At 42.9% G+C, this 19,286-nt stretch overlaps 1 protein-coding gene across 1 annotated transcript; it reads right to left on the bottom strand.

Annotated features, from left to right (window-relative positions):
* Positions 1–4,229: 4,229 nt before the first annotated feature.
* On the bottom strand, positions 4,230–12,864 carry LOC110521346 (uncharacterized). Its single transcript, XM_021598846.3, has 2 exons — positions 12,563–12,864; positions 4,230–6,217 (listed from the first exon to the last, which is right to left on the bottom strand). The coding sequence occupies exons 1-2, from the start codon at positions 12,750–12,752 to the stop codon at positions 4,581–4,583; spliced, it is 1,827 nt and encodes a 608-aa protein (XP_021454521.3). The 5' UTR covers positions 12,753–12,864; the 3' UTR covers positions 4,230–4,580.
* Between the last annotated feature and the right edge of the window lie 6,422 nt (positions 12,865–19,286).

Here is a 19,286-nt window from a genome sequence, read left to right on the forward strand (position 1 = left end):
TCTGATAGTTTGTGCAAACCCAGTTTCCTCAGCTTGTCCGGGTGGCTGGTCTCAGATGATCCCGCAGGTAAAGAAGCTGGATGTGGAGGTCCTAGGCTGGCTCGGCCTGCAGTTGAGGCCGGTTGGACGCACTGGCAAATTCTCTAAAAGGACGGTTGTGGCTTATGGTAGAGAAAAGAACATTCAATTCTCTAGCAACAGCTCTGGTGGACATTCTGGCATTCAGCATGCCAATTGCATGCTCCTTCAAAACTAGTGTGAGAACTGCACATTTTAGTGGCCCTTTATTGTCCCCAGTGTAATGATCATGCTGTTTAATCAGCTTCTTGATATACCACACCTGTCAGGTGGATGGATTATCTTGGCAAAGGAGAAATGCTCTCAAACAGATAAGCTTTTTGTGCTTTTTGCTACATCTGCGACCAATAACTAGATTTGACATTTTTTGTTCAGTATAGATCTACTCAGGGTTTCTAAAGCGAACCAGCTTCAGTTAGCTTCACATTCCAGCTCATCTGCCTGCTGCTAACTCTAGCAGGCTTTTAACTGTGCGTGCGTGTCGCACATGGTTAGTCGAAAGTAGGAGGTCGACTGATTTTATGATTTTTCAACTCCGATAACGATTAATCAGTCATTAAAAAAATGACTTACGACAATACTGAATTAACTTTCATTTTAACTTAATACAATCCATTTTTAGTCTCATAATGAAACATGTTAAATTTGGAGAAGAGTGCAATGTGCCATGTAAATAGCTAACGTATAAGTTCTTTGCTCAGAACACATGAAAGCTGGTGGTTTAATATTACCAGTTCAGATGTTTTAGGTTGTAGTTATTATGACGAGTCAACTATTTCTCTCTATACCATATGTATTTCATATACCTTTTGACTGTTGGGTGTTCTTATAGGCTTTTCAGGGAAGTTGGGAAAGCTTAGGCTAGCTTTTTTTAAACAAATTTGCATCCTGTAGCACAAAATAAAAAATGTTCTGGGACTCTAAAGTCCATGGAGACTAAGAGCACCTCCACCCAGCTGCCCACTGCACTGAGGCTAGGAAACACTATCACCACTGATAAATCCAATTTCAATAATCATTTTTCTACAGCAGGCAATGCTTTCCATCTGGTTACCCCTGCACCCCCCACAGCAACTTGCCCAAGCATCCCCCATTTCTCCTTCACCCAAATCCAGATAGCTGATGTTCTGAAAGAGCTGCAAGATCTGGACCCCTACAAATCAGCCGGGCTAGACAATCTGGACCTTTTCTTTTTCTAAAATGATCTGCCCAATTTTCCCCTATTACTAGCCTGTTCAACCTCTCTTTCGTATCGTCTGAGATCCCCAAAGATTGGAAAGCTGCCGCAGTCATTCCCCTCTTCAAAGGGGGAGACACTCTAGACCCAAACTGCTACAGATCTATATCTATCCTACCCTGCCTTTAAGGTCTTTGAAAGCCAAGTTAACAAACAAGTCACCGACCAATTTGAATCCCACTGTACCTTCTCCGCTATGCAAGGTGGTTTCCGAGCTAGTCATGGGTGCACTTCAGCCACGCACAAGGTCCTAAACGATATCGTAACTGCCATTGATAAGAGATACTGTGCAGCTTTATTCATTGACCTGGCCAAGGCTTTTGACTCTGTCAATCATCACATTCTTATTGGCAGACTCGACAGCCTTGGTTTCTCAAATGATTGCCTCTCCTGGTTCACCAACTACTTCTGACAGAGTTCAGTGTGTCAATTCGGAGGGCTTGTTGTCCGGACCTCTTGCAGTCTATGGGGCTGCCACAGGGTTCAATTCTCGGGCCGACTCTTCTCTGTATACATCAATGTCGCTCTTGCTGCTGGTGATTCTCTGATCCACCTCTACGCAGACGACACGATTCTGTACACTTCTGGCCCTTTTTTGGACACGGTTTACTAACCTCCAGAGGAGCTTCAATGCCATAACTCTCCTTCCGCGACCTCCAACTGCTCTTAAAATGCAAGTATAACCAAATGCATGCTCTTCGACCGATCGCTGCCCACACCTGCCCGCCCATCCAGCATCACTACTCTGGACGGTTCTGACTTAGAATATGTGGACATCTACAAATACCTAGGTGTCTGGTTGGACTGTAAACCCTCCTTCCAGACTCACATTAACCATCTAGAATCGGCTTCCTATTTCTCGCAAACAAAGCATCCTTCACTCATGCTGCCAAACATACCCTTGTAAAACTGACTGTCCTACCGATCCTCGACTTCGGCGATGTCCTTAACAAAATAGCCTCCATCTGTTTTGTCACCAAAGCCCCATATACTACCCACCACTGCGACTTGTATGCTCACGTTGGCTGGTCCTCGCTTCCTACTCGTTGCCAAACCCACTGGCTCCAGGTCATCTACGAGTCATTGCTAGGTATAGCCCCGCCATATCTCAGTTCACTGGTCACCATAGCAGCACGCATATTTCACTGGTCACCCCCAAAGCCAATTCCTCCTTTGGCCGCCTTTCCTTCCAGTTCTCTGCTGCCAATGACTGGAACGAACTGCAAAAATCACTAAAGCCTCATATCTCCCTCACTAACTTCACATCTACCACTATGGCCTATTTATTGCGGTACCTCCCTTACCTCATTTGCACACACTATACTTTTTTCTACTGTGTTTGTTTATTCCATGTATAACTCTGCTGTGTGTCGAACTGCAATGCTTTATCTTGGCCAGGTCGCAGTTGTAATTGAGAACTTGTTCTCAACTCGCCTACCTGGTGAAATAAAAAGACACTTTAGTATTGCCAACCTTAATCTTGGAAGTTCATAGGCTTCAAGCATTGCTAAGAGCTGCTCGTAAACGCAGTGAAGTGCTGTCTGAATGAATGCTTATGAGCCTGCTGCTGCTTACCACTGCTCAGTTAGACTTAATGATAAACACACAGAAATATGAGCCTTTGGTCATTAACATGGTCAAATTTGGAAACTATCATTTAGAAAACAAAACGTTTATTCTTTCAGTGAAGTACGGAACCATTACGTATTTTGTCGAACCGGTGGCAACCCTAAGTCTAAATATTGCTGTTACATTGCACAACCGTCATAATTATGTACAATTCTGGCAAATTAATTACGGTCTTTGTTAGGGAGAAACACAGTTCAACGAGCCAGGAGGCCCAAACTGTTGCATATATCCTGACTCTGCTTGCACTGAATGCAAGAGAAGTGACACAATTTCCCTAGTTAATATTGCCTGCTAACATGCATTTATTTAAACTAAATATATAATAAAATATACTTCTGTGTATTGATTTTAAGAAAGACATTGATGTTTATGGTTAGGTATATTTGTGCAAAACTTTTTTTTTATCATCACCCGTTTGGCGAAGTTGAATGAGGCTGTGATTCGGTGATAAATTAACATGCAACGCAGGACAAGCTACTAAACCTAATATCAACCATATAGTTCACTAGTGATTGAAGAGAGTTTAAATAAGTTTAATGCTAGCTAGCAACTTACCTTGGCTCATTGCAGACACAAGGTCCTTTTGACACTGCACTTGCGTAACAGATGGTCAGCCTGCCACCCCGTTTCTTCATGGATTGCAAGGTATTCGGCCAAAAATAGTTATTTTGCGAAATAGGTTTTTAGAAGTAATGTTAATGACGACTTGTGTTTATCAATGCACAACCAAACTTTTTCCCCACTCCTATCCATAAAATAAGTATGAAGTATAAAATGCATTCTTATATTAAAAGTGTAATGTAATATTTAATCAGTACTCCTCGTCAAATGAAGGGCATGGTGACGCGATCTTTGCAAGAGGGAAGGAATCTGATTGCATTGAACCACAACTCATGGCGCAGTCATTTCATTCAAGGGTAATTGGAACTAGTCATGAGTTAGCCTGCTCCAGAGCAGGTTAGTTCTGAAGGATTTGTTGCCATATAAGTTTTGCTGGCTAAAAGGTGAGCTACTTTCTTACGACCGGTTATCCCGAGTTGACCAAAGTTACCTCCCCTCTGACCTCCCGCCTGCCTTCCATCTTTGAGGACATGCATTTCCATTAGAGCGGTCACTCGACTATCTTGTCAATATAATATAACATATTTGGCTTATTCAGTAAGAAGATGCGATTAGAGACTTCCTCTCCATATTCACTCATTTGGAAGCCTGCAGAAGGGTTTGCCAGAAAAGGAGACAAGCCACTTAGACTAAAATTCCCCAGACACAGATCAATACACTGTGCTTAATTTTATTTATTTTTATTTTACATACATCAATTTAATCTGAAATGTACTTTAGATCGGATTGAAGCCGGACATAACTTTATGCTTACTAGACAAAGCTCATCAACAACACACTAAGTTAATTACCGATACAATTCTGCAGTTCAAATGTCCTTTGTGTCAAATGAGCAAGGACTCCTCTTGCAAAGCCATCGCGCTTACGCCTGATTTTCATTTAAATGAATAGGCATGTATCACGCTGTGCAAATGTTCCTTGTCCGGTGTAGCAGGCCAGTTAGCCTGGCAACGTTCTCATAGTTCAAGCGTTAATTCAGTCATTTTTGTCCACCCAAGAAAACTGAATGTGCCTCTCAATCTTCTGTCGAATCACCTTCCCCTACACAGGGCACAGTCATGTTTTTGTGCATTCTCTCTCTGTGTTCTCTCAGGCGTTGCTTTGATCTGAAGCATTTAAGACAATCGTAGCAATATGGCTTCTTCTCAGTGTGTATTTTCTGATGACTATTTAATGCCCCTCTGTCGCTGAAGCATTTTGGACATGTAGGACACACATGTGGTTTTTCTCCTGTGTGAATTCTCAAATGCACATTCAACTGATAACCTGTGGAGAAAGATTTGCCACAAACGTGACAGTGGTGTGATTTCTCCCCTCTGTGTCTCTTCATGTGCCGATTCAAGTTGGAACTCTGACTGAAACATAAGTCACACTCCTGGCAGTGAAACGGTTTGTCATTGGTGTGAACTCTCATATGCATTGTTAGAGTATGGCTATAAGTGAAACATTTGTTACAAATTTGACACTGATGTGATTTCTCCCCTGTGTGAATTCTCATGTGCAATTTTAGATTACCATTCTGAGGGAAGCATTTGCCACATTCAGGACAGCTATATGGTTTCTCCCCTGTGTGAATCCTGCTATGATTTTTCAGGTGCTCCATCCTAGCAAATGAACTGCCACAATCCTGGCAGCGATATGGTTTCTCCCTTGTATGAGTCCTTATATGCATTTTAAGGGAATTGCCAAGGCGGAATGTTTTGCCACAATCATTACAGTGATATGGTTTCTCTCCAGTGTGGATTCTCATATGCGCATTCAGATTTCCGCTCTGAGCATAACATTTGCCACATTCATGGCAGCAGTGTGATTTCTCCCCTGTGTGGACCGTCTTCATATGCAAATTCAGATTTGCAATAGTGGAAAAATATTTAGCACAGTCATTACAGGGATATGGTTTTTCCCCTGTGTGGGTCCTCATATGCTTTTCCAGATCCTTAGTAGCATCAAAACTTTTACCACAAACATCACAAAACCTAGTTCTGTGAGTTTGTAATATGTGATCCATCACACATTTTAGGGATTGACAGCTTTTTCCACAAACACCACAAATTTGTTCATTATCTTTTCTGTGACTTTTCAAATGTATCAATAAAGCTCCAAAGGACTGACAAGGCCTTCCACACACCTTGCAACGAGGACCAGCAGGGCTTTGTCCTTTTTCTGTCCGCCTCTTTGATATGTGCGTCTTTAAAGCAGACAATGGTTTTGCGCTCTCCTTCCTATGAACACTTTCATCGTCATCACCCTGAGCTGCAGAACAGCCTGGATTTACTACAGAGAGGGCCTGAGAGTCACTGGCTGGTTCTGAAGAGTTCTCTTCTTGAGACTCTGTTTTTATCTGTTCAGTGGACGAGTCTCCATTTTTGCATTCCTTACTTTGGGTTTTGTTAAGATGTGAGGACCGAGTTGGGTACTGATCATAGTCACTTTTCACACAGGGAGGAGTGAACACAGAGTCTTTAGTATTATACTCCAGCTCTTGACATTCCTCCTGTTCCTCTTTCCCCTGGCTGGTCCAGAGTTTCTCCTGTTCCTCTTTAATCTGTGTGGGCTCTGTGTCCTCCGGTCCCAGACTGGGGCTCCACTCCTGCTCACAGTGCTGCTGCTCAGGGGGAACCTCCTCTTCAGAGACGTTGAGCTGTTGGAAGTCTGAAGGGAAGGAGAAAGGATGAATTAGCTAGAACTCCAACATTGACATGAGAGACGGGGGTCTCAGTAAACCTGGGAATAGTCCTAGTTCCATAAGTGTTGAACAACAATGTTGTCATTAGAATGCACATGTAGAGCTTTATGTGGACATTTTTACATATGACATGTTTTCTTTAATATATGATTCTGTGTGTGCTCATGGAACTGTACTAGCTATTCCAAGAAGATTTACAGAGACCTATGGGGCGTTGACATGCTAGTGGAAGTTTGGAGTTACAATTGGGAAATTTCACGTGTGGGGGGAAAAGGTTCTTAAGAGTCGTGATCTCTGGCCTAACACCTTTTCAACCAAAAGATGACATTGTAATTGTCAAACGTATCAATGTGGATAATGTAGCTAGTTTGACCATATTGCCAATGTTAAGCAACTTAGCTAATTATATTATTAGCAACGTTACCTAGCTAGCTAAAATCTTTTTGGTTAAATTGTTCCCGACTTCAAAAGCACTTGAACACAATCATGGCGGAAAACATTTGGCCACTTGTAACTTCTGCCGGTGACAGGTGACACCAAATAATCAAAGCGTCAATACAGGATTAAGATTGAATCTTGCTCTGACGCTCGTCGGATGTGACAGGGCTTGAAAACTATTACAGACTACAAAAGGGGAACCCAGACGCGAACTGCGCAGTGACACAAGCCTACCAGATGAGCTTAATGCCTTTTATGCTCGCTTCGAGGCAAGCAACACGGTAGCATGCACAAGAGCATCAGCTGTTCTGGATGATTGTGTGATAACGCTCTCGGTAACCGATGTGAACAAAACCTTTTAAACAGGTCAACATTCACAAAGCCGCGGGGCCAGATGGATTATCAGGATGTGTGCTCAAAGCATGCGCGTACCAATTGTCAAGTGTCTTTACTGACATTTTCAACCTCTCGCTGACCCAGTCTGTAATACCTACATGTTTCAAGCAGACTACCATAGTCCCTGTGCCCAAGGAAGCGAAGGTAACCTGCCTAAATGATTACTGCCCTGTGCCACTCACGTCACGTTGGTAGCCATGAAGAGCTGTAAAAGGCTGGTCATGGCTCACAAAGGCATCCTCCTGGACACCCCAGACACACTCCAATTCGCATACCGCCCCAAAAGATCCACAGATGACGCAATCTCAATCCACACCGCCCTTTCTCATCTGGACAAATGGAACACCTATGAGAGAATGCTGTTCATTGACTACAGCTCAGCATTCAACACCATAGTTCCCACGAAGCTCATCACTGAGCTAAGGACTCTGGGACTAAACACCTCCCTCTGCAACTGGATCCTGGACTTCCTGACGGGTCGCCCCCCCCAGGTGGTAAGGGTAGGCAACAACACGTCTGCCACACTGATCCATATCCATATGGGGCCCCTCCTGTAATCCCTGTTCACCCACAACTTTGTGGCCAAACACGACTCCAACATCATCATTTGCTGACGACACAACAGTGGTAGGCCTGATCACCGACAACGATGATGGCATATAGGGAGGTAGTCAGAACTGTCAGTGTGGTGCCAGGACAACAACCTCTCCCTCAATGTGAGCAAGAGTAAGGAGCTGATTGTGGACTACAGAAAAAGGCGGGCCTAACAGGCCCCCATTAACATCGACGGGGCTGTTGTGGAGCGCGTCAGGAGTTTCAAGTTCCTTGGTGTCCATATCACCAACGAACTATCATGGTCCAAACATACCAAGACCGCCGTGAAGAGGGCACGACAAAACCTATTCCCCCTCAAGAGACTGAAAAGATTTGGCATGGGTCCCCAGGCCCTGAAAAGGTTCTATAGCTGCACCATCGAGAGCATCCTGACCGGTTGCATCACCGCCTGGTATGGCACCTGCTAGGCATCTGCCCGTAAGGCACTACAGAGGGTAGTGCGAATGGCCCAGTACATCACTGGGGCCAAGCTTCCTGCCATCTAGGATCTATAGAATAGGCGGTGTCCAGAGGAAAGCCCAGAAAATTGTCAGACTCCAGTCACCCAAGTTATAGACTTTTCTCTGCACAGCAAGCGGGACTGGAGTGCTAAGTCTAGGACAAAGGCTTCTTAACAGCTTCTACCCCCAAGACATAAATAAGACTGCTGAACATTTCATAAAATCACCACCGGGCAATTTACATTGACTGACCCCCCCCCCCCCCCTTTTTTGTACACTGCTGCTACTTGCTGTTTGTTACCTATTCATAGTCACTTAGCCCCCACCTACATGTACAGATTACCTCATCTAGCCTGTACCCCCGTACCGGTGCCCCCTGTATATAGCCACGTTATTCGTATTGTGTTACTTTTAATTAGGACTTTTTTTTGTCTACTTGGTAAATATTTTCTTCTTGAACTGCACTGTTGGTTAAGGGCTTGTAAATAAGCATTTCACGGTTAAGTCTACACTTGTTGTTTTCGGCGCATGTGACAAAGTTTGATTTTATACAGCTGTCCATTGGGAAGCACCGCAGGTCGGCAGCCACTTCGATACAACACAGGTGTGCACTGGTCATTCGCACAGGCTCGTCGCCATTCCCGAAGGCAGTAACGTTAGCAGATTGCCACTGACATCCAGATGGTGACCAATATTACAGGTTATTTCTTGCTCGCACATCAAAACACAACTCTTTAAATAGCGCCCAGCCTTTAATGTGAAGCCGAAGCTAAACTTTCCACATAGCGTGGATAATTGTCACCCACAGTACTTTTACAAGCAGCTTCAAATGGCAAGGGGCGTAGCATGCAATGACGGAATGCTAATGGACGTTTCTTGTCGGGTGTTCATTGTAGTAACTGCAGTCTGCAGATAGATATGGGGTGGATTGGATTATGCTGAGCCGCAGAGCACCGGTCTATGATGTGAACACGCAAAAGCGGAGAGAGAGGAGTGGCCTTCTCAAGTGGAACAGTAACCTGTGCTGCTTGGTTGTTGTCAACAAGGCAGCATGGTGCAACATATATACAAGTCATTTTTATTCAAAGTAATCACTTTCGCACATGAAAACAATCTTACTCATTACTCTGAACTGCTTAACATTTGTTTTGAGCCGACTTCGCCGTGGCCTTAACCTCTAAGGTATAATGAGAACAGGTACTGTATATACTGAGGTATGAGAACAAGATGGCTGACAATCGTTTAAGGGGGAGGGGCTATACTGCACCTAAGATTTCTCATTACATTCGTGGTCTTTCAATTCTCTACAACCCAACCCCTATTTTTCAAGGACTGAACTGAATCCATTTGTCTCCAATCGACTCAACTGCGCAACATAGCTCTTCAATTTGGGCACCTGGCGGGTCTCCCTATTCAAGGTAATCTACTCACGTTTGCATAGCCTATTCATGGACTTCTATTGCGTTGGGTTTATACCATAGAGCTAGAGGACTCATCTTTGTACCTGTGCCATTATAGCATCTGTGACAGCAAGGGTAGCGCCATTGAGACTATTTTCTTCATAATTGGCTGATCCCTCCAACAGGGTCACAAGGAGGGATCAGCCAATGAAGTTGGAAGTCCTACCCAGTTGATGACATTAAAATGGTGGAAGCCTACAATGGCGCTGCCCATACTAATATAGCCATTTGGCCAGAAGAGTCTTCTCTCATTCTCTATGGTTTATATGGACCAACATTATATGCAAACTGAGCGTTAGTGTGCACAGGGAGCAGCGACAATATCATATCATCCAAAAACATGGTAGACTGAGATGAATATAAAATGTTCATATCGGAGTTTAAAAAAAACCCAGCTTGAGCGACGATGATTAGTGTACAATGATGATGACTGTCTTATTAGTAACTTTCAAATTTGACTTCTCTATATGGCAGTCTATGGAAATTGTCTTTCTAGGACGGGGTCAGTTAAGCTGCAGTACCGAAGTATATCTGTATGAGCAGTTGAAACCGTGATTCTTTTATTTACCTTTATTTAACTAGGCAAGTCAGTTAAGAACAAATTCTTATTTTCAAAGACGGCCTAGGAACAGTGACGGCCTAGAAAAGAACTGCCTGTTCAGGGACAGAAGGACATTTGTACCTTGTCAGCTCAGGGGTTTGAACTTGCAACCTTCTGGTTACTAGTCCAATGCTCTAACCACTAGGCTACCATGCCGCCCCTTGACCAAGACCCTGGCCCTTTGCTTTGAACAGGGCACCTGGCTCACGCCCTGACATATGTGAAGCTAGCCACAATAAGGATAAGCCAAAATAGTGGAATTTGCAGTACGCCTTCAAAATAAAAAGTTACTAATTGAAAGTGATACATTTATAGAAATATTGGAATCATGTCATATTGACTAAATAATACTGAACATGTTTGGAATATTGTGAATCAATTAATCTATACAGTGCAATGTGAATGTCTAATACTCATAGTAGATTGACAGGTAAGCTTAAATGTTGCTAATTTCAGTGGTTTCAAAGTCCTGCAATATGAGCTATGATGCTGATAAAAAAGGAACCGTCCCATTTTCAGGACCCTGTCTCAAAGATAATTCGTAAAAATCCAAATAACTTCACAGATGTTCATTGTAAAGGGTTTAAACACTGTTTCCCATGCTTGTTCAATGAACCATAAACAATTAATGAACATGCACCTGTGGAACGGTCGGTCGGTAAGACACTAACAGCTTACAGACAGTAGGCAATTAAGGTCACAGTTATGAAAACTTAAGAGAACACTAAAGAGGCCTTTCTACTGACTCTGAAAAACACCAAGAAAGATGCCCAGGGTCCCTGCTCATCTGCGTGAATGTGCCTTAGGCATGCTGCAAGATGGCATGAGGACTGCAGATGTGCCCAGGGCAATAAATTGCAACGTTTATATTGTGAGACGCCTAAGACAGCGCTACAGGGAGACAGGACGGACAGCTGATCGTCCTCGCAGGGGCAGACCACGTAACACCTGCACAGGATCGGTACATCCGAACAACACACCTGTGGGACAGGTACGGCAACTGCCCGAGTTACACCAGGAATGCACAATCCCTCCATCAGTGCTTAGACTGTCCGCAACAGGCGGAGAGAGGCTGGACTGAGGGCTTGTAGGCCTGTTGTAAGGCAGGTCCTCACCAGACATCACTGGCAACAACTTCGCCTATGGCCACAAACCCACCGTTGCTGGATCAGACAGGACTGGCAAAAAATGCTCTTCACTGATGAGTCGCGGTTTTGTCTCACCAGGTGTGATGGTCAGATTTGCGTTTATCGTCGAAGGAATGAGTGTTACACCGAGGCCTATACTCTGGAGGGGGATCGATTTGGAGGTGGAGGTTCCGTCATAGTCTGAGGCAGTGTGTTACAGCATCATTGGACTGAGCTTGTCATTGCCTGCAATCTCAACGCTGTGCGTTACAGGGAAGACATCCTCCTCCCTCATGTGGTACCCTTCCTGCAGGCTCATCCTGACATGACCCTCCACATGACAATGTCACCAGCCATGCTGCTCGTTCTGTGCGTGATTTCCTGCATGACAGGAATGTCAGTGTTCTGCATTGGCCAGCCCGGATCTCAATCCCATTGAGCACGTCTGGGACCTGTTGGATCAGAGGGTGAGGGCTAGGGCCACCCCCCCAGAAATGTCCGGGAACTTGCAGGTGCCTTGGTGGAAGAGTGGGGTGCAGTCCATGAGGAGGAGATGCACTGCAGTACTTTATGCGGCTGCTGGCCACACCAGATACTGACTGTTACTTTTGATTTTGACCCTCCCCCTCACCCTTTGTTCAGACACATTATTCCATTTCTGTTAGTCACATGTCTGTGGAACTTGTTCAATTTGTCTGTTGTTTAATCTAATGCTCATACAAATATTTACACGTGAAGTTTGCTGAAAATAAACCGCAGATGACAGTGAGGATATTTTTTTGTTTATTTGTTTAAACGCTAAACAGTTATGTTCTGTAGGTGTCGCTGAGTAGTATGGTACCCATTTTATGAATCCACAATCCATAGGTAAGGCTGTATTGTGATATAAGTATGCTCCCAATAAAATGTTAGTCTAATACATCCACAGTGCAATTAACTGATTTATTGATTTATTTTCTATTAACTGATTATTGTATTTAGTTGAATTCGTTACATTCCAACCTTGTTTAGCCTTATAGTCCATGATTTCACTGTTTGATTTGCCTAGTTAAAAAAATAATACTGTCAATGAGGGACGTTTTATTTTGAATGCGGCTAGCTTCATGTAGGTCATGCCCGGGAGCCAGCCCGGTTCCAAAACAAATGCAATCAACTTTCACCAGGTTGACCACACCAACAACATTGCCAAATTAAATGTTTAGAAAAAAACGTTGCGATGCAACGCGTAACAAACCTGTTCTATGTAACTTTATCTCCGGTTTCAGGAGGATATCAAGCAGTTTCTGTAGACGGGCGTTCTCCTCTTTCGATAGGGAATGTTTTCCCTGGTACTTTGTTATAGTTTTCTCAACGGCTCTAAACAACTCAGGAACCGCTCTAAATCCCTTGTTGAAAATCAATCCCAACAACTCTATTTTAGACATTTCTCCGAGAATCCTAGCTAAATTATGGAATGATTGGTAAACTAGCTAGAAGTTTATTTCTTTCAGGCCACGCGGGAGGCGGCAAGAGCACGAGGAATCACTTCAGTGAGGACGTGTACACAACGCGGACCCCGGTTGCGTTCTCTGGACACAAACGATGACCAATCCGAGAGCATGAAATTAAACAGAAACGCCTTCTTGTGCGTATTGTGCACGTCATTGAGCAGCGCCATCTGTCTGTTGGCCTGGTGTAGGAACAGATGAGTACAACGTAGAATGAATGCATTTATACTTCAGTGTGGTTGGTGGCGGTAATGCAACAAATATTGGATATCAATCGCCATCAATGTACCTCGTCGAAGAAGACGCCCACATTCACGTGTTATGTTATGAATGTCTAAAAAGAAAATAATAATATTGATTTTGACTTTAGTGGTGATAGCTTTATTCAATGTAGGTTGGTCATAACAAAATATGTGTAAATGTGGATGTATCATTTTGTAGTAGTACTCTATAGTAAGGCTAGCCTTTAGTAGCCCTTGATCATGACACTCAAAACAGATGCATTAAGTTAATATATTGTTTTATCTTTTTCGTTGATGAGCGATAAAGGCCATGTGTTACGAAAGCCGTATCGCTAGCGATGATTATTGACGTCGGCATTGTATTTCACATGAGAGTTGTGGGTGCCTTGAGGTTTCTAGCGCACGAGCTAGCGAGATCCAATTAGCCCGTTCTAGCATACATCTGCATATTTATGCTTACTCTTTGAAGTTCACGTGTGCAATAACGCAATTCGCCTTTCCATCCCTTCTAAACAACACCAGATTTGTTTTACAACTGTGGCAAAGGTTAAAGTCTACAAAAAAGTAGTTTACTCTGTTCATAACCGATTGTAGTTTTGGGAACAGAAAACTGTACTGAGATCAAATGTTTAATTGCTGAGAAAATTTCCAGAAGTTAAAAACCATCTCCCTCCATGTTTTCCCACTGCCAGCCACTGGGCTTCCTCTCACTACTATATTTGGTAGTGAGGGGAAACACCAAGCGGATTTTCACATTTATACATCTGGTGAAATATCTGTTTCATTGTTCTGTGGTACCTCTGGTTCAAGCCCTAGGCCAGGTGAAAAAAAGGAAGGCAATATCCTAATTGTTAGAAGTTAGCCAGCAGCTGGTGGGTTGCCAGTTCAAATCAAATTGTATTGGTCACACACATGGTTAGCAGATGTTAATGTGAGTGTAGCAAAACGCTTGTGCTTCTAGTTCTGATAGGGCAGTAATATCTTAACAATTCCACAATTCTGGGTCTGGTCGGAAAAATCTGGTGGAGAGCTGGCAAACGGAGGGTTGCTGGTATCAAATCATAGTAGATGCCATTGCCTGCCGTTGTGCCCTTGAGCAAGGAACGACAACTGGTCCACAGGGAGCCCAGTGTGGCAGCCCCGTGCGCCAACCTCTCCAATTTGTATATATACAGTCGTGGCCAAACATTTTGAGAATGACACATATTAATTTCCACAAAGTTTGCTGCTTCAGTGTCTTTATGTATTTTTGGTAAATGTTACTATGGAATACTGAAGTATAATTACAAGCATTTCATAAGTGTCAAAGACTTGACAATTGACAATTACATTGCAGTGTTGACCCTTCTTTTTCAAGACCTCTGCAATCCACCCTGGTATGCTGTCTATTAACTTCTGGGCCACATCCTGACTGATGGCAGCCCATTCTTGTATAATCAATGCTTGGAGTTTGTCAGAATTGATGGGTTTTTGTTTGTCCACCCACCTCTTGAGGATTGACCACAAGTTCTCAATGGGATTAAGGTCTGGGGAGTAACCTGGCCATGGACCTAAAATATTGATGTTTTGTTCCCCGAGCCAACTTATGGCAAGGTGCTTCATCATGCTGGAAAAAGCATTGTTCGTCACCAAACTGTTCCTGGGTGGTTGGGAGAAGTTGCTCTTGGAGGATGTGTTGGTACCATTCTTTATTCATGGCTGTGTTCTTAGGCAAAATTGTGAGTGAGCCCACTCTCTTGGCTGAGAAGCAACCCCACACATGAATGGTCACAGGATGTTTTACTGTTGGCATGACACAGGACTGATGGTAGCGCTCACCTTGTATTCTCCAGACAAGCTTTTGCGGAAGCCCCAAACAATTGGAAAGGGGATTCATCAGAGAAAATGACTTTACCCCGATCCCGCAGCTGAATCAACTTTAGGACACGGTCCTGCTGCTTACTGGACTTTCTTGGGCGCCCTGAAGCCTTCTTCACAACAATTGAACCTCTCTCCTTGAAGTTCTTGATGGTCCAATAAATGGTTGATTTAGGTGCAATCTTACTGGCAGCAATATCCTTGCCTGTGAAGCCCTTTTTGTGTGACGCAATGATGACTGCACGTTTTTCCTTGCAGGTAACCATGGTTGACAGAGGAAGAACAATGATTCCAAGCACCAACCTCCTTTTGAAGCTTCCAGTTTGTTATTCGAACTCAATCAGCATGACTGAGTGATCTCCAGCCTTGTCCTCCAGCCTTGTCCTCGTCAACACTCACACCTGTGTTAATGAGAGAATCACTGACATGATGTCAGCTGGTCCTTTTGTGGCAGGGCTGAAATGCAGTGAATGTTTTTGGGGCGATTCAGTTCATTTGCATGGCAAGAGGGACTTTGCAATTCATCTGATCACTCTTCATAACATTCTGGAGTATATGCAAATTGCCATCATACAAACTGAGGCAGCAGACATTGTGAAAATTAATATTTGTGTCATTCTCAAAACTTTTGGCCACGACTGTATGTGGTTCTTTCGAAAAAGTTGGGATTAAAGTGGAAGTTTTTGGTTAGACCGTGTGTGCATTTGACAAATAAAGTGATCTTAATTATAACATCAGTTTTAAGAGGGGCTGTAAATTCTCCTTCAAATCCGTGGGCGAATATTAACGAGCATTCTTTCCTAGAAATAACTAATACATTATGCTGAGTGCTTATACTTCTCGAATCTGGGTCAGACTGAGGCTGTGTCCGAAATGGCATGCTAGTCCCTAAATAGTGCACTACTTTTGACCAGGGCCGACATATGGCTCTGGTCAAAAGTAGTGCACTATATAGTGAATAGGGACAGACCTGACACACCCCTCTGACATACTACCCACCACTGCGACTTGTATGCTCTCGTTGGCTGGTCCTCGCTTCCTACTCATCGCCAAACCCACTGGCTCCAGGTCATCTACGAGTCTCTGCTAGGTAAAGCCCCGCCTTATCTCAGCTCACTGGTCACCATAGCAGCACCCACTCGTAGCACACGCTCCAGCAGGTATATCTTACTGGTCACCCCCAAAGCCAATTTATCCTTTGGCCGCCTTCCAGTTCTCTGCTGCCAATGACTGGAACAAACTACAAAAATCACTTAAGCTGGAGACTCATATCTCCCTCACTAGCTTTAAGCACCAGTTGTCAGAGCAGCTCACAGATCACTGCATCTGTATGTAGCCCATCTGTAAATAGCCCTTCCAACTACCTCATCCCCATACTGTATTTATTTATCTTGCTCCTTTGCACCCCAGTATCTCTACTTGCACATTCATCTTCTGCACATCTACCATTCCAGTGTTTAATTGCTATATTGTAAGTACTTCACCACTATGGCCTATTTATTGCCTTACCTCTCTTATCTCACCTCATTTGCACATGCTGTATATATACTTTTTCTACTGTATTATTGACTGTATGTTTTGTTTACTCCATGTGTAACTCTGTTGTATGTGTCGAACTGCTTTGCTTTATCTTGGCCAGGTCGCAGTTGCAAATGAGAACTTGTTCTCAACTAGCCTACCTGGTTAAATAAAGGTTAAATATAATAAATAAATCATATGAAGTTAAAATAATTTGACATGATTTATATGAATCAGGTCATGAACATATGGACTTTAAAATGAACAATGGAGAGGTTAAACGTAGGCTAAGTCTGGCATAAGCTTATTCCCACACTTTACAATAACTCTGTTGCGGTGGTCTTAGGTAGTCTCCGTATAGGCTATTCCTGCCATCGCGACACTACTGCCAAGTTAAAGAGCTTGTGATCTCCATACCGCACCAATGCGTCTTTGGAAAAGCACCCCTCGGCCTCAGAAGATCCCCTTCTGGAGGCAGGCAGCCATAGTCATTATCCCCTAATGTAGGCCTATTTACCTACTAGCCAAATGAAGATCAAAGCATGCATGACGCGTGGAACTCATCATTCCAACATATTTGAACATTTAATTCATCCTTCGTTCAGTCAGTCTTTAGCCTATCACTTTCATAGTTCATGGCATATTCAGATAGTGGAATAAGCCTAAATCATGTTTACTTTCTATTTTGCAGCTCAGGCGGTTTTCCAGACAAGGCTCTTCTGTGTCTTTATAGTATCATTCTCAAACAAGTCATTTTCTGAAGCCCAAGCCTATAGTATGCCATCTACTGATATAACGTCATTATCGAATTGCGTTCTAAAACAAGCTCTAGACATTTATTTTGGAAATGAAACCGGAAGCTGCAGTCTGGGCTAGAGTTCCTTGATTGACTAGTTAACTTTGACTATCTGCGTTTGGTTCATGTCCTTTGCACATGCCACATTCCTGACAAAGGTTTGTACAGATAAAAAATATCTGTAACCGAGTAAAGGGAGACGTAATGTAAGAATTTATAGAATTCTTTGTCCCAACATAGGGTTTGTACATTTACAGATCTAATTTAACAATTATGTTCCATGTTTAACACATGGCTTTTCTTATGATCCTAACAATTTATCTAAGGATCGTAAGAAAACACAAATGATAGATACGTTCAACCTTCTGGTAGCTATCTGGCTCCATAGTTTTCACACTTGGTCCCTTTCAACCAAATTTTGTAAACTCAGTGCGGTTCACTTCTCGAGAGATGGTCTGTGTTCGGTTTGCTTGAATTCTGTGGTCCGGTTATTTTCCCCTCACCACACACTAGACTGCAATGCTGTTTCCCCTGCCCTAAATCCCCTTCACATTGGAGAGAAGATGATGATGTGCAGGTTTGCAGAAAAAACCTTGCTATTTTTGGATATTGAATGCGATGGTCAGAATGTACAGGCATTCCAAAATATGTGTAGAGTTTTATACTGACTCAATGTTCATATTATTCATTTGCAATATGTAGATCTATATGCTGAGAGCATCATAAACGGTTTATTCGATTGTGTGGGTGAATAGTGTGAGAAGACAACATATTTGATGAAAATCACAACATAGGGTACAAAATCCATTCTAGCTCTTAAAGGGGCAGTAGCCTAGATTTGGTGAACATTTTCAATTGGCCTACAGCATTATTTATCCTGCATTTATTCTACTGGTATTTAATCTGTTACCAATAATATTTACATGTTAATATTGTCTTCTGATTACAATTATTATGTCTAATCTTTTACCTAAATGCAATCTATTCGCTTCCAAAATGTACATGGATATATCTAACTTTCCGATTAACACATTCTGATGGAAGGGCTTGTCCTGTACTTTTACCCAGAGTGCATTGAGTGAATGTTAGAACAATTCTTGGTTCCTTTATAAACATAGCAATGTGAATGCAAAGAGGTCTCAGATTTTTTAAAAGGTGAAGTGAACTGCCCAAAGAGTTGAGTCCTCATTCCAAGGCAAGGTTAGTGTGAATACAAAGACAACCCAGTTCTTTAGCTTTATTTTTACCCCAGAGTTCACTTTAAAGAGGACTGAGATTGATTATTTCAAAGAGGACTATATGTGAAAACACCCCCACAGTTGTGTTAAGTTGGCTGGCTGTCCTTTGGGTAGTGGACCATTCTTGATAAACAACGGAAACTGTTTAGAGTGGAGAAACCCAGCAGCGTTGCAGTTCTTGACACACTCAAACCGATGTGCCTAGCACCTACTACCATACCCCGTTCAAAGGCACTTAAATCTTTTGTCTTGCCCATTCACCCTCTGAATGGCACACAATCCATGTCTCAAGGCTTAAACACTATTCTTTAACCTGTCTACTCCTCTTCATCTACACTGATTGAAGTGGATTTAACAAGTGAAATCAATAAGGGATCATAGCTTTCACCTGGATTCATCTGGTCAGTCTGTCATGGAAAGAGCATGTTTTGTACAGTCAGTGTATGTTACTGTTAGTTCAGTGAGAAAATATTAATTATGTGAATGCAGTCAGAAACCACAAAGGGGTGAACAGTGTGAAATAATGTTTTTTTGCTGTCAATTTATTCATATTGTTAAAGGGAAGGCCGTTATTGACTGTTCAGATGTGTTCTAAATGTTTTATTTTACCTTTATTTAACTAGGCAAGTCAGTTAAGAAGAAATCATTATTTTCAATGACGGCCTAGGAACAGTGGGTTAACTGCCTGTTCAGGGGCAGAACGACCAGATTTGTACCTTGTCAGCTCGGGGATTTGAACTTGCAACCTTCCAGTCATTAGTCCAACGCTCTAACCACTGTGTCTCAAGTGTATGTATGCATAGTGGTCAATTATAGTATG

The sequence above is a fragment of the Oncorhynchus mykiss genome, chromosome 4 (genome assembly GCF_057628025.1).
Source record: "Oncorhynchus mykiss isolate SJ-2025 chromosome 4, ASM5762802v1, whole genome shotgun sequence".
NCBI classification, from domain to species: domain Eukaryota; kingdom Metazoa; phylum Chordata; class Actinopteri; order Salmoniformes; family Salmonidae; genus Oncorhynchus; species Oncorhynchus mykiss.

Coding starts and splice junctions, on each gene's coding strand:
- LOC110521346 (XM_021598846.3), bottom strand. CDS start 12,752: ATGTCTAAAATAGAGTTGTTGGGATTGATTTTCAACAAGGGATTTAGA. Junction 6,218..12,562: donor GATAAAGTTACATAGAACAG/GTTTGTTACGCG, acceptor CCTTCCCTTCAG/ACTTCCAACAGCTCAACGTC.